General features: G+C 46.3%; 1 protein-coding gene across 2 annotated transcripts in view; it reads left to right on the top strand.

Moving 5' to 3' along the window:
- LOC115436121 (tropomodulin-4-like) overlaps window positions 1-16,091 on the top strand; it is a 63,376-nt gene that overhangs the window by 26,189 nt on the left and 21,096 nt on the right. For both annotated transcript variants that reach the window (XM_030158862.1, XM_030158863.1), the window contains exon 4: window positions 5,794-5,913. In XM_030158862.1, coding sequence (XP_030014722.1) covers window positions 5,794-5,913 — 120 coding nt within the window. The remainder of the gene's footprint in view (window positions 1-5,793; window positions 5,914-16,091) is intronic.

The raw sequence follows: 16,091 nt of genomic DNA, 5'->3' as shown, positions 1-16,091 counted from the left end.
ATAGGGTTAGGGTCAGTTATAATAGGGTTAGGGTCAGTGATAATAGGGTTAGGGTCAGTGATAATAGGTTTAGGGTTAGGGTCAGTGATAATAGGGTCAGGGTTAGGGTCAGTGATAATAGGGTCAGGGTTAGGGTCAGTGATAATAGGGTTAGGGTCAGTGATAATAGGGTCAGGGTTAGAGTCAGTGATAATAGGGTTAGGGTCAGCGATAATAGGGTTAGGGTCAGTGATAATAGGGTTAAGGTTAGGGTCAGTGATAATAGGGTTAGGGTCAGGGTTAGGGTCTGTGATAATAGGGTTAGGGTCAGTGATAATAGGGTTAGGGTCAGGGTTAGGGTCAGTGATAATAGGGTTAGGGTTAGGGTCAGTGATAATAGGGTTAGGGTCAGGGTTAGGGTCAGTGATAATAGGGTTAGGGTCAGTGATAATAGGGTTAGGGTCAGGGATAATAGGGTTAGGGTCAGGGTTAGGGTCAGTGAAAATAGGGTTAGGGTCAGTGATAATAGGGTTAGGGTCAGGGTTAGGGTCAGTGATAATAGGGTTGGGGTCAGGGTCAGTGCTAATAGGGTTAGGGTCAGGGTTAGGTTCAGTGATAATAGGGTTGGGGTTAGGGTCAGTGCTAATAGGGTTAGGGTCAGGGTTAGGGTCAGTGCTAATAGGGTTAGGGTCAGTGCTAATAGGGTTAGGGTTAGGGTCAGTGATAATAGGGTTAGGGTCAGGGTTAGGGTCAGTGATAATAGGGTTGGGGTCAGGGTCAGTGCTAATAGGGTTAGGGTCAGGGTTATGATCAGTGATAATAGGGTCAGGGTTAGGGTCAGTGCTAATAGGGTTAGGGTCAGTGATAATAGGGTCAGGGTTAGGGTCAGTGCTAATAGGGTCAGGGTTAGGGTCAGGGTTAGGGTCAGTGCTAATAGGGTCAGGGTTAGGGTCAGTGCTAATAGGGTTAGGGTTAGGGTCAGTGATAATAGGATTAGGGTCAGTGATAATAGGGTTGGGGTCAGGGTCAGTGCTAATAGGGTTAGGGTCAGTGATAATAGGGTCAGGGTTAGGGTCAGTGCTAATAGGGTCAGGGTTAGGGTCAGGGTTAGGGTCAGTGCTAATAGGGTCAGGGTTAGGGTCAGGGTTAGGGTCAGTGATAATAGGGTTAGGGTCAGTGCTAATAGGGTCAGGGTTAGGGTCAGTGATAATAGGGTTAGGGTCAGTGCTAATAGGGTCAGGGTTAGGGTCAGTGCTAATAGCCTGGTGTAACTTCACGTCCTTGGTCTGAAAAGCGTTTTCCCATCATTACATGAGCTGAACTCTGGTTCTTCTGGACCTGGACTCAGACCACCTGCTGTGTTTGGACCTGTGTCTGTTTAACCCTAATGAGCAGATGATCTGGAGTTCCATCAGTTTATCAAACTTTAGATCAGCTGGATCTGGATCAAATCCAGACCAGACAGTCTGGATCCCAGTGGTCTTTCAAACCTAACGCTGTGATTCAGAACCGATGAAGAGTCAGCCCAAATATGAACATGTTCATATCAAATAAAATTAGTCCATTCCTCAAAAATAAAAATAAATATAAAAATAATTTTGCACTCATAAAAGTAACTAAAACTAAACTGAAATCATCTCTAGATATGTTCACCGATGTTTTAATGTTAGACCCTCTGTGTGCATCTGCATCACATGACAGCTTTTAATGATCAGTGGGAAGAAAAAAAAAAACAAAACTTTTTGTCTTTTACGTTTGCAGTGAAAAACAATGATATAGTTCAGTGTGACAGTAAGAATGGGGCGACTACAATAGAGCTGCTGTTTTTATCATCAGTAAATATGACTGCTCTGGCTTTCCTCCCTTGGCTTTTGTAGCGTTGCGTCCACTGGGTACTTGAACGCACCATTGGCTCTTATTGGCTGTATGGGGCTTTTGTAGCGTGGCGTCCACTGGGTACTTGAACGCACCACTGCACAGTACCGGTGGCTCTTATTGGCTGTGTGGGGCTTATGTAGTGTGGCGTCCACTGGGTACTTGAACGCACCGTTGGCTCTTATTGGCTGTGTGGGGCTTTTGTAGCGTGGCGTCCACTCGGTACTTGAACGCACCGTTGGCTCTTATTGGCTGTGTGGGGCTTTTGTAGCGTGGCGTCCACTCGGTACTTGAACGCACCGTTGGCTCTTATTGGCTGTCTGGGGCTTATGTAGTGTGGCGTCCACTGGGTACTTGAACGCACCGTTGGCTCTTATTGGCTGTGTGGGGCTTTTGTAGCGTGGCGTCCACTCGGTACTTGAACGCACCGTTGGCTCTTATTGGCTGTGTGGGGCTTTTGTAGCGTGGCGTCCACTCGGTACTTGAACGCACCGTTGGCTCTTATTGGCTGTCTGGGGCTTTTGCGGCTCACTGACTTTTGGGGCCATTTCCATTCCATTCCATTCCATTCTGAGGCTGGACATGTTCAGCCCTGCACTTGGATGGACTTGGCCATGAATCCAAAACAATCCATGGAAAAAAGATGAACCCAACACACATACATCTGTGTTCTTGGATTCATGAAAGAATATCTGAAGACAAACGAAAGCAAAGAAGAAGAAAAAGATAAAAGGCCAAACTTATAAAGTGGATTTTTGGTTTTTTTTTTTTTTGAGCTATTCAACAAATCTTTTATAAGTCCTGGATTACTGGTGTTTAGGGAAACATGATCCTCGTAGGGCTTTAAACAAAAACTCCTGATGATTTGTAAGAAAAAACGAAGCCTTGGGAAATGTGGTTTACACTCTGACATAAAACATGGTCCTTCAAACAGAACAGAGGGGCTCAAAATTCAACCCAGATGTAAACGAATGTTCTGAAGCAGGTTTGGAAGAACTTTGGGTCGATTTTAAAAATAAATACTGAGATAAAAGAGAAACTATTTTTCAGATAAAACACATTTTTATATTATTTTACATTATATTTAATACAAAAATCCACATGTAACACAGTCAAAAGGACATGAAAATTACACACTACTATTTTTTTTTTTTTTTTTTAATATCTCTTGATTCTCTCACAGGTGCATTTTGTGAATCGAACTAATTATCCACAGCAGAGTGTTTCACAAAAATGACCGCTGTTGCAAAATCCCTCACAATTTATTTGTATTTAACTGGGCAGGTTCTGTATGTTACACCAGTGGACACGATGAGTTCCACACCAAACCTGGAATGAGACTGAGACTGATGAAAAACCCATGTGTGGATTAGAAAAACCACTAGGATCCACACATTGAACACAGTGTCTGTATTTAGAGTCTATAGAAGAGCATTTACACACGTTTACACATCTAATGCACTGACACCTAGACAGATTTAATGTCCATATTTGGGTCCTATTTATGGACCAGATATTTGATTATAAATTCATTAATTTTGGGATGGATCAGAGCAGGAGTATATTTTTTTTATGCATTTCTCTGAGGTCATCTAAGGTCCATCCTGGGGTAAATATGTCTACATTTACCTTTGATTATTGGGTGTAAACAGATGCAAATGTGAAAGGAAGTAAAATAAACCCAGTTTTATAGAAGCACCACATACATCACATCACACAAAAGCTGTTCCAACAGTATTTACTGCGAAGGAATAACTTCATTCAGAACAACACAAACACAATATTACACCAACTGCAGTAAGGGTTTAGGACAGGGCTGGTGGACCTGTGGTTCTGGAGCCACATGTGGCTCTGACTGATAATGAAGGCTGCAGAGCCCTGGTCTGGAGATAAGACACATGTGGGTGTGTCTGTGGAGGCGGAGCACAGGCCACGCCCACGGGTTCTGGACATGCTGCTGTGAAAGCACCACAGTTATTTTGGCTGTCGACCCCTGGGTTTGGTGAGCCACAAGTGATGGTACTGGTACTGGTACTGATACTGGTACTGATACTGATACTGGTACTGATACTGGTACTGATACTGATACTGGTACTGGTACTGATACTGGTACTGGTACTGGTACTGATACTAATATTGGTACTGGTACTGATACTGGTACTGATACTGGTACTGATACTGATACTGGTACTGGTACTGATACTGATACTAATATTGGTACTGGTACTGAAACTGGCACTGATACTGGTACTGATACTGATACTGGTACTGGTACTGGTACTGATACTGGTACTGATACTGATACTGGCACTGGTACTGATACTGGTACTGATACTGATACTGATACTGATACTGATACTGATACTGGTACTGATACTGGTACTGATACTGATACTGGTACTGATACTGGTGCTGAAACTGATACTGGTACTGGTACTGATACTGATACTGGTACTGGTACTGGTACTGATACTGATACTGGTACTGATACTGGACATGAAAGGTGCTGGGTCAGCCAATGGGAAACACTTCACTAACAGTCCAATGGTACAATGAAATATTTAGGTAACAAAGCATTATCACAGTCTGAGTTCTGTCAGTTATTCAGAACAAATACATCCAGTATTTCCTTGTAACAGGGTTAGGGTTGTAACAGGGTTAGGGTTGTGACAGGGTTAGCGTTGTGACAGGTTTAGGGTTGTGACAGGGTTAGGGTTGTGACAGGGTTAGGGTTGGGATTGTGACAGGGTTAGGGTTGGGATTGTGATAGGGTTAGGGTTGTGACAGGGTTAGGGCTGTGACAGGGTTAGGGTTGTGACAGGGTTAGGGTTGTGACAGGGTTAGGGTTGTGACAGGTCACAGCTTTAAACGTATGATTTGTACCTGAAAGGGGATGTTCAAATATGAGGGAAGATGAATTCTAGCATCATCCAGTTCTTATAATGATATCAGATTAATTCTGAACTATTTCCCCATAATTACCATGTATACCCTTTATTGGCCAAGTGACCATTTTTGGTAATTTCCACACATATTATAAGACAGTGACAGCAACAGTTCCTGTGAGGACAGTGAGTCCCCAGTCTGAGGTCCAATGTGGTCTCCAGGGTCTGGTAGGTCCAATGTGGTCTCCAGGGTCTGTCAGGTCCAATGTGGTCTCCAGGGTCTGTAAGGTCCAATGTGGTCTCCAGGGTCTGTAAGGTCCAATGTGGTCTACAGGGTCTGTAAGGTCCAATGTGGTCTACAGGGTCTGTCAGGTCCACCTCTAATGGAACTAATGTAAGGAATGATGTTCAAAGGGGTCATGTGGATGTGAACAGGGGTCTGGACCAGCACACATGGGGGTCTAAGGGGACAGGGGTCTGGACCAGTACACATGGGGGTCTAACGGGACAGGGGTCTGGACCAGCACACATGGGGGTCTAAGGGGACAGGGGTCTGGACCAGTACACATGGGGGTCTAACGGGACAGGGGTCTGGACCAGCACACATGGGGGTCTAAGGGGACAGGGGTCTGGACCAGTACACATGGGGGTCTAACAGGACAGGGGTCTGGACCAGTACACATGGGGGTCTAACAGGACAGGGGTCTGGACCAGCACACATGGGGGTCTAATGTTCTAAATCCATATGTCTTTCACCTTACATGTGTTTTTCTTGTATTTTTTATATGTACCTCTTGGATTTGGGTTTTTTTTTATGGGTAAGGAACCAAATATGGTAACTTCATTGACCTTGATTTTCTACATAACAATAAAACATTTTAAAAATTTCCCAAAAGTAATAAAGTCTTGCTCTGTCCTCCAATAACACACTCAGGTTAAACTTGTGAATTTCAGAGTTTTTCTTTGTGTGAACTATAAAGGGTTAACATCAGTATATGTATTCTCTGTTCTCTGTTTTGCTTTGTTTGAAGTTGTTCTTTCTTTCTCATGTCAGGAAAAACCTTCGTACCCAAGAAGCCGGCTGAGATCCCCTTACACGAGCAGGTGATCCTGGAACCAGAGCTGGAGGAGGCTCTGAAGAACGCCACCGACGCTGAAATGTGTGACATCGCAGGTCAGACGTGAAAAAAGAAAACACCTGTCATCCAAATATTTAACTCTTCCCTCCGGTCACCCTGGTGGACAAAAACATACACGCACAAAAAACTACTATAAAACCATCCTATGTCAACAGTTTTCATATGGTCCCATAACAGAGAAAAATTCAAGAAGTTCTTGCATCTGCCTACAATGGGAAAATGGTTGAAACTGATGAAATACAGTAAAAATGTTCAATATCACTAGTTTTCATCTGAATAAAATGCAGACATAACAGAATGTATGATTATAAAGTGTAGCGGCAGTGTGATGCAAAAACGTGGTTTTAATGGAAGTAAAAGGGACATTTTTGTCCATGAGGGAAACCACAGGGTTAGGGTTAGGGTCAGGGTTAGGGTCAGGGTTAGGGTCAGGGTTAGGGTTAGATCTGACACCACAGAAAAATACTGACATCCAGTCCATTTAGCTGACACTCTCTGACCTGTCCAAGGCTCCAATAATGTTTCATCCACCCACTATTTATTTTATGGAAACTCTTCCATTTTTTGTGTTTTTTTGTTTTTTTGTTTTTTTTTTGTAATAAATCACTCAGAATTCCAATTATTAATCTGGCACTTAAAGGGTTAAAATCCTGAAAACTGTTGAATGTTGTGAATGTGCAAAATGCATCATGGGAAAATAAACACTTCTAAGAGTAAAAGATACTGGATTTCAAAAATCTAACTAAAAAGAAACATTTCTGCCAAATTTCATGTCAAAAGCTGCAACAAATGGAAAAAAAAGAAAAAAAAAAAAAAAAAGAGAAAAATGGAAATAAATGTCCAAGGGGGAGGAGCTAAGGGTTAAAGTGAACAGTCACATGTTTGTTCCAGTGATGTCAGCTGCTGTTGTTGAGGGGGAGGAGCTAAGGGTTAAAGTGAACAGTCACATGTTTGTTCCAGTGATGTCAGCTGCTGTTGTTGAGGGGGAGGAGCTAAGGGTTAAAGTGAACAGTCACATGTTTGTTCCAGTGATGTCAGCTGCTGTTGTTGAGGGGGAGGAGCTAAGGGTTAAAGTGAACAGTCACATGTTTGTTCCAGTGATGTCAGCTGCTGTTGTTGAGGGGGAGGAGCTAAGGGTTAAAGTGAACAGTCACATGTTTGTTCCAGTGATGTCAGCTGCTGTTGTTGACGTTCTACTAGTGCTGGATTATTCACCTATTATGACACCAACAGCATAGTGTGAGCTCAGGGTTTGTGACCCACATACTTCTGTCACACAGGGTTAGGGTTAGGGTTACACCTTTGTTTCAGGGCTGTCACACTCATATTGCACCCCCCCCCCATTCCCCAACACTGAGAAAGTGAAGTCGTCCCAGGCTAACAGACATGGCCAAACATGCAACGGGGTCTGATTCCCCCTGTTCAGCAGCACCAAAATAAATAAGGCTGGCCCCAAGCCACTGAAGGAGCGCTGAGAGGGGTGGAGTGGGCCCAGTATCTGTTAGAAACACACCAGTATGTGTTAGAAACACACCAGTATGTGTTAGAACCAGACCAGTATCTGTTAGAAACACACCAGTATATGTTAGAAACACACCAGTATCTGTTCGAGCTAGATACTGGGCCCACTGGGTCTGTTAGAACCAGACCAGTGTGTTTACAGAAAGTAAAACCACTGACAGAAGGCTGAGATGGGTGGAGTGGGCCCACTATCTGTTAGAACTGGACCAGTATGTGTTAGAACCAGACCACTATCTGTTAGAACTGGACCAGTATGTGTTAGAACCAGACCAGTATGTGTTAGAACCAGATCACTATCTGTTAGAACCAGACCAGTATGTGTTAGAACCAGACTACTATCTGTTAGAACTGGACCAGTGTGTTAGAACCAGACCAGTATGTGTTAGAACCAGACCAGTATGTGGTAGAACCAGACCAGTATCTGTTAGAACCAGACCAGTATGTGTTAGAACCAGACCAGTATCTGTTAGAACCAGACCAGTATGTGTTAGAACCAGACCAGTATGTTTTAGAACCGGACCAGTATCTATTAGAACCAGACCACTATCTGTTAGAACCAGACCAGTATCTGTTAGAACCGGACCAGTATCTGTTAGAACCGGACCAGTATGTGTTAGAACCAGACCAGTATCTGTTAGAACCGGACCAGTATGTGTTAGAACCAGACCAGTATGTGTTAGAACCAGACCAGTATCTGTTAGAACCGGACCAGTATGTGTTAGAACCAGACCAGTATATGTTAGAACCGGACCAGTATGTGTTAGAACCAGATCAGTATGTGTTAGAACCGGACCAGTATGTGTTAGAACCAGACCAGTATGTGTTAGAACCGGACCAGTATGTGTTAGAACCAGACCAGTATGTGTTAGAACCGGACCAGTATGTGTTAGAACCGGACCAATGACAGAAATGACAGAAACACAGAAAACATGTGGATCCCCCACAGTAGTCTCTGATCCTCACTGGACTGCTTCCTGGTCTCTGATCCTGGTCTCAGATCCTGGTCTCAGATCCTCACTGGACTGCTTCCTGGTCTCTGATCCTGGTCTCTGATCCTGGTCTCAGATCCTCACTGGACCACTTCCTGGTCTCTGATCCTGGTCTCTGATCCTCACTGGACCACTTCCTGGTCTCTGATCCTGGTCTCTGATCCTCACTGGACCACTTCCTTCACTGTGGTGGTTCTGTCATCAGGCAGTTGTGTTTTTTGCAGTAGTGGACCTGGACTAATGTCTGGGTAATGTAGAAAATGAATGTGATTAACTACGTTTTTGCGTTTGTGTGAAACTACTGCTGTTTAAAACTGAGATGAATGTTTTTATGGAACACTTTCTTTCTCAACATAATAGAAATGTTAGATGAGATCATCAATGGGGTTTAAAGGAAATCATCTTTTCTCAACTCGCTGTGATCCTTCGACCACACGCTGAAAACCTGGACTCACTTTGGAAACAGGCCAACCAGGCAGGGGGGCAGGGGGTCCTGTTAGTCCAGGGGGGGCAGCGGGTCCTGTTTGTCCAGGGGGGGCAGTGGGTCCTGTTAGTCCAGCTCCATCAGTCTGTCACAGACAGACCTTTAGCTGCTTTAACTCTGGACCGGGTCCAGGGTCCAGAGCAGATTCCAGCTCTGTTCGCCTCTGTCAGGTTTTTGTTTGGGCTTTCCGATGAAGGGATGAGTTCAACAATAGGCTGTCTGCTCTGCTCCACCAGTTCACCCAGTTCTCCCAGTTCACCCACAGCCTGTCTGCTCTGCTCCACCAGTTCACCCACAGCCTGTCTGCTCTGCTCCACCAGTTCACCCAGTTGTCCCAGTTCTCCCACAGACAGTGTTAGAAGCAGTGGTCCCAGACTTCATTTTGCCGTTTTCTTCAGGGTCTGAACTCTGTTTCTATTCTCAGCTCAGTCATTATCGTCCGTGCAGTCGATGCTGTGAAGCTACTGTGGGTTATTGGCAGATCCACACTGGATGACAGTGTGTGTGTCCGGTAACCCTCCCCCAGCAGGCAGCTGTCTCCGTCTAGCCTCCCCTCTCCTCACAAGGCCCTTCACATGGTTCCCTACACTGGGTCAGAAGGCTGGAGCGTGGGGGGGTGGGGGGGTTTGCTGTCACAGCAGTTGGCATGTGACACAGTTTGGAGCTGGACCATTACAACCAGAGCAGGTAGAACAGCAGTAGCACCGCCCCCTGTGGTGACCCACAGAAACAACAACGGTGCAATAATGAGTCTGAACGTACGACAGCATCCACCTGAACGTACGACAGCATCCTCCTGAACGTACGACAGTATCCACCTGAACGTACGACAGTATCCATGTGAATGTACGACAGTATCCGTCTGAACGTACAACAGTATCCGTCTGAACGTACGACAGTATCCACCTGAACGTACGACAGCATCCGTCTGAACGTACGACAGTATCCACCTGAACGTACGACAGCATCCACCTGAACATACGACAGTAACCGTCTGAACGTACGACAGTATCCACCTGAACGTACGACAGTATCCATGTGAATGTACGACAGTATCCGTCTGAACGTACAACAGTATCCGTCTGAACGTACGACAGTATCCACCTGAACGTACGACAGCATCCGTCTGAACGTACGACAGTATCCACCTGAACGTACGACAGCATCCACCTGAACGTACGACAGCATCCGTCTGAACGTACGACAGCATCCGCCTGAACGTACGACAGCATCCGCCTGAACGTACGACAGTATCCACCTGAACGTACGACAGCATCCTCCTGAACGTACGACAGTATCCGTCTGAACGTACGACAGTATCCACCTGAACGTACGACAGCATCCGTCTGAACGTACGACAGTATCCACCTGAACGTACGACAGCATCCACCTGAACGTACGACAGCATCCGTCTGAACGTACGACATTATCAGTCTGAACGTACGACTGTATCCACCTGAATGTACGACAGTATCCGTCTGAACGTACGACAGTATCCACCTGAACGTACGACAGCATCCTCCTGAACGTACGACAGTATCCGTCTGAACGTACGACAGTATCCACCTGAATGTACGACAGTATCCGTCTGAACGTACGACAGTATCCACCTGAACGTACGACAGCATCCACCTAAACGTACGACAGTATCCGTCTGAACGTACGACAGTATCCCCCTGAACGTACGACAGTATCCCCCTGAACGTACGACAGTATCCCCCTGAACGTACGACAGTATCCACCTGAACGTACGACAGCATCCACCTGAACGTACGACAGTATCCCCCTGAACGTACGACAGTATCCACCTGAACGTACGACAGCATCCACCTGAACGTACGACAGTATCCCCCTGAACGTACGACAGTATCCACCTGAACGTACGACAGCATCCACCTGAACGTACGACAGTATCCGTCTGAACGTACGACAGCATCCACCTGAACATACAACAGCATCCACCTGAACGTACGACAGTATCCACCTGAACGTACGACATTATCAGTCTGAACGTACGACTGTATCCATGTGAATGTACGACATTATCAGTCTGAACGTACGACTGTATCCATGTGAATGTACGACAGTATCCACCTGAATGTATGACAGCATCCACCTGAATGTACGACAGCATCCACCTGAATGTACGACAGTATCCACCTGAATGTACGACAGCATCCACCTGAACGTACGACAGTATCCGTCTGAACGTACGACAGTATCCACCTGAACGTACGACAGTAACCGTCTGAACGTACGACAGTATCCCCCTGAACGTATGACAGTATCCAAGTGAACGTACGACAGCATCCGTCTGAACGTACAACAGTATCCATGTGAATGTACGACAGCATCCGTCTGAACGTACGACAGCATCCACCTGAACGTACGACAGCATCCACCTGAACGTACGACAGTATCCGTCTGAACGTACGACAGTATCCACCTGAACGTACGACAGCATCCACCTGAACGTACGACAGTATCCGTCTGAACGTACGACAGTATCCACCTGAACGTACGACAGCATCCACCTGAACGTACGACATTATCAGTCTGAACGTACGACTGTATCCATGTGAATGTACGACAGCATCCGTCTGAACGTACGACAGCATCCACCTGAACGTATGACAGCATCCGTCTGAACGTACGACAGCATCCACCTGAACGTACGACAGTATCCACCTGAACGTACAACAGTATACGTCTGAACGTACGACAGCATCCACCTGAACGTACGACAGCATCCACCTGAACGTACGACAGCATCCACCTGAACGTACGACAGTATCCACCTAAATGTACGACAGTATCCACCTGAATGTACGACAGTATCCGTCTGAACGTACGACAGCATCCACCTGAACGTACGACAGTATCCACCTGAACGTACGACAGTAACCGTCTGAACGTACGACAGTATCCACCTGAACGTACGACAGTATCCATGTGAATGTACGACAGTATCCGTCTGAACGTACAACAGTATCCGTCTGAACGTGCGACAGTATCCACCTGAACGTACGACAGTATCCGTCTGAACGTACGACAGTATCCACCTGAACGTACGACAGCATCCACCTGAACGTACGACAGTATCCGTCTGAACGTACGACAGCATCCGCCTGAACGTACGACAGCATCCGCCTGAACGTACGACAGTATCCACCTGAACGTACGACAGCATCCTCCTGAACGTACGACAGTATCCGTCTGAACGTACGACAGTATCCTCCTGAACGTACGACAGCATCCGCCTCAACGTACGACAGCATCCGCCTGAACGTACGACAGTATCCCCCTGAACGTACGACAGTATCCCCCTGAACGTACGACAGTATCCACCTGAACGTACGACAGTATCCACCTGAACGTACGACAGTAACCGTCTGAACGTACGACAGTATCCACCTGAACGTACGACAGTATCCATGTGAATGTACGACAGTATCCGTCTGAACGTACAACAGTATCCGTCTGAACGTGCGACAGTATCCACCTGAACGTACGACAGTATCCGTCTGAACGTACGACAGTATCCACCTGAACGTACGACAGCATCCACCTGAACGTACGACAGTATCCGTCTGAACGTACGACAGCATCCGCCTGAACGTACGACAGCATCCGCCTGAACGTACGACAGTATCCACCTGAACGTACGACAGCATCCTCCTGAACGTACGACAGTATCCGTCTGAACGTACGACAGTATCCTCCTGAACGTACGACAGCATCCGCCTCAACGTACGACAGCATCCGCCTGAACGTACGACAGTATCCCCCTGAACGTACGACAGTATCCCCCTGAACGTACGACAGTATCCACCTGAACGTACGACAGTATCCGTCTGAACGTATGACAGTATCCACCTGAACGTTTGACAGTATCCATGTGAACGTACGACAGCATCCGTCTGAACGTACGACAGTATCCATGTGAATGTACGACAGCATCCGTCTGAACGTACGACAGCATCCACCTGAACGTACGACAGTATCCACCTGAACGTACGACAGCATCCACCTGAACGTACGACAGCATCCACCTGAACGTACGACAGTATCCACCTGAACGTACAACATTATCAGTCTGAACGTACGACTGTATCCATGTGAATGTACGACAGCATCCGTCTGAACGTACGACAGCATCCACCTGAACGTACGACAGCATCCGTCTGAACGTACGACAGCATCCACCTGAACGTACGACAGTATCCACCTGAACGTACGACAGCATCCACCTGAACGTACGACATTATCAGTCTGAACGTACGACAGTATCCACCTGAACGTACGACATTATCAGTCTGAACGTACGACAGCATCCACCTGAACGTACGACAGTATCCACCTGAACGTACGACATTATCAGTCTGAACGTATGACTGTATCCATGTGAATGTACGACAGCATCCGTCTGAACGTACGACAGCATCCACCTTAACGTACGACAGCATCCGTCTGAACGTACGACAGCATCCACCTGAACGTACGACAGTATCCACCTGAACGTACGACATTATCAGTCTGAACGTATGACTGTATCCATGTGAATGTACGACAGCATCCGTCTGAACGTACGACAGCATCCACCTTAACGTACGACAGCATCCGTCTGAACGTACGACAGCATCCACCTGAACGTACGACAGTATCCACCTGAACGTACGACAGCATCCACCTGAACGTACGACAGCATCCACCTGAACATACGACAGTATCCACCTGAACGTACGACATTATCAGTCTGAACGTACGACTGTATCCATGTGAACGTACGACAGCATCCGTCTGAACGTACGACAGCATCCACCTGAACGTACGACAGTATCCACCTGAACGTACGACAGCATCCACCTGAACGTACGACATTATCAGTCTGAACGTACGACAGTATCCACCTGAACGTACGACATTATCAGTCTGAACGTACGACAGCATCCACCTGAACGTACGACAGTATCCACCTGAACGTACGACATTATCAGTCTGAACGTACGACTGTATCCATGTGAATGTACGACAGCATCCGTCTGAACGTACGACAGCATCCACCTTAACGTACGACAGCATCCGTCTGAACGTACGACAGCATCCACCTGAACGTACGACAGTATCCACCTGAACGTACGACAGCATCCACCTGAACGTACGACAGCATCCACCTGAACGTACGACATTATCAGTCTGAACGTATGACAGTATCCATGTGAACGTACGACAGCATCCGTCTGAACGTACGACAGTATCCATGTGAATGTACGACAGCATCCGTCTGAACGTACGACAGCATCTACCTGAACGTACGACAGCATCCACCTGAACGTACGACAGTATCCGTCTGAACGTACGACAGTATCTACCTGAACGTACGACAGCATCCACCTGAACGTACGACAGTATCCACCTGAACGTACGACATTATCAGTCTGAACGTACGACTGTATCCATGTGAATGTACGACAGCATCCGTCTGAACGTACGACAGCATCCACCTGAACGTACGACAGCATCCGTCTGAACGTACGACAGCATCCACCTGAACGTACGACAGTATCCACCTGAACGTACGACAGCATCCACCTGAATGTACGACAGCATCCACCTGAACGTACGACAGCATCCGTCTGAACGTACGACAGCATCCACCTGAACGTACGACAGTATCCACCTGAACGTACGACTGTATCCGTGTGAATGTACGACAGCATCCGTCTGAACGTACGACAGCATCCACCTGAACGTACGACAGCATCCGTCTGAACGTATGACAGCATCCACCTGAACGTACGACAGTATCCACCTGAACGTACGACAGCATCCACCTGAACGTACGACAGCATCCACCTGAACGTACGACAGTATCCACCTGAACGTACGACATTATCAGTCTGAACGTACGACTGTATCCATGTGAATGTACGACAGTATCCACCTGAATGTACGACAGCATCCACCTGAACGTACGACAGTATCCGTCTGAACGTATGACAGTATCCACCTGAACGTACAACAGTATCCGTCTGAACGTATGACAGTATCCACCTGAACGTATGACAGTATCCACCTGAATGTACGACAGCATCCACCTGAACGTACGACAGTATCCGTCTGAACGTACGACAGTATCCACCTGAACGTACAACAGTATCCATGTGAATGTACGACAGTATCCACCTTAATGTACGACAGTATTCGTCTGTTTATTTACTGGATTATCAGATGATCATATTTGTCCAGACTGGACCTGATGATGTGATGGATTCAAAAGGAAATACACTGAACAATAGTGAGAAGAAATAACAGTAGACATTATGTGAAAGAGATATCAACAGCCTCACACCAGCCAGACCAGGGACAGGACCACCCAGACCAGGGAAGGAACCAATGCAGCTCTTTGGTCCTTCTCCAGAGGTCCTTGTGGTTCCTGGACCACATGCAGCTCTTTAGTCCTTCTCCATGGGTGCTGGTGGTTCTTGGACCACATGCAGCTCTTTAGTCCTTCTCCATGGGTGCTGGTGGTTCTTGGACCACATGCAGCTCTTTGGTCCTTCTCCACAGGTCCTGGTGGTGTTGGAGTAAATTTCAGAGTCCACTTGCTTTAAGCAGCTTGAATTCACTACAGTCTAAGTGTTCATGAAATGATACGATCTCCTGTTGTAAGACACAGCAGTGAATGTCAACAAGTATTCTTTTTTTGTGTGCATTTTCATTCTTTTTAAGCCACTTTATTTTATTAACTTTAATGTGCATTATGCAAAGGTTACTGACCTGTAAAGGTTCCTGACCTTTGACCTAGACTGACACCAAGTCCATGTTAAACCACCAGAAGAGGAATGGGAACAACATGTCATCATGTTCCCTGTGTCTTTAGTCACAAAGTAAAACAGACTGGATCATCTACAGGGTGGGGAAGCAAAATGTACAATGAACATTTAGTTGTTTTTTCTCAGCAGGCACTACATCAGTTGTTTTGAACCCAAACATATACTGATGTCATAATCATACCTAACACTATTATCCATTCCTTTTCAGAAACTTTTGTCCATATGAGTAATCAGGAAACCAAACGTCAAAGAGTGTGTGATTTGCTGAATGCACTCGTCACACCAAAGGAGATTTCAAAAATAGTTGGAGTGTCCATAAAGACTGTTTATAATGGAAAGAAGAGAAAGTGACTATGAGCAAGACTATTACCAGAAAGTCTGGA

The sequence above is a fragment of the Sphaeramia orbicularis genome, chromosome 16 (genome assembly GCF_902148855.1).
Source record: "Sphaeramia orbicularis chromosome 16, fSphaOr1.1, whole genome shotgun sequence".
Lineage (NCBI taxonomy): Eukaryota > Metazoa > Chordata > Actinopteri > Kurtiformes > Apogonidae > Sphaeramia > Sphaeramia orbicularis.
Note: the sequence above shows the minus strand (reverse complement) of the source record. Positions and strands in the feature narration are given on the sequence as shown.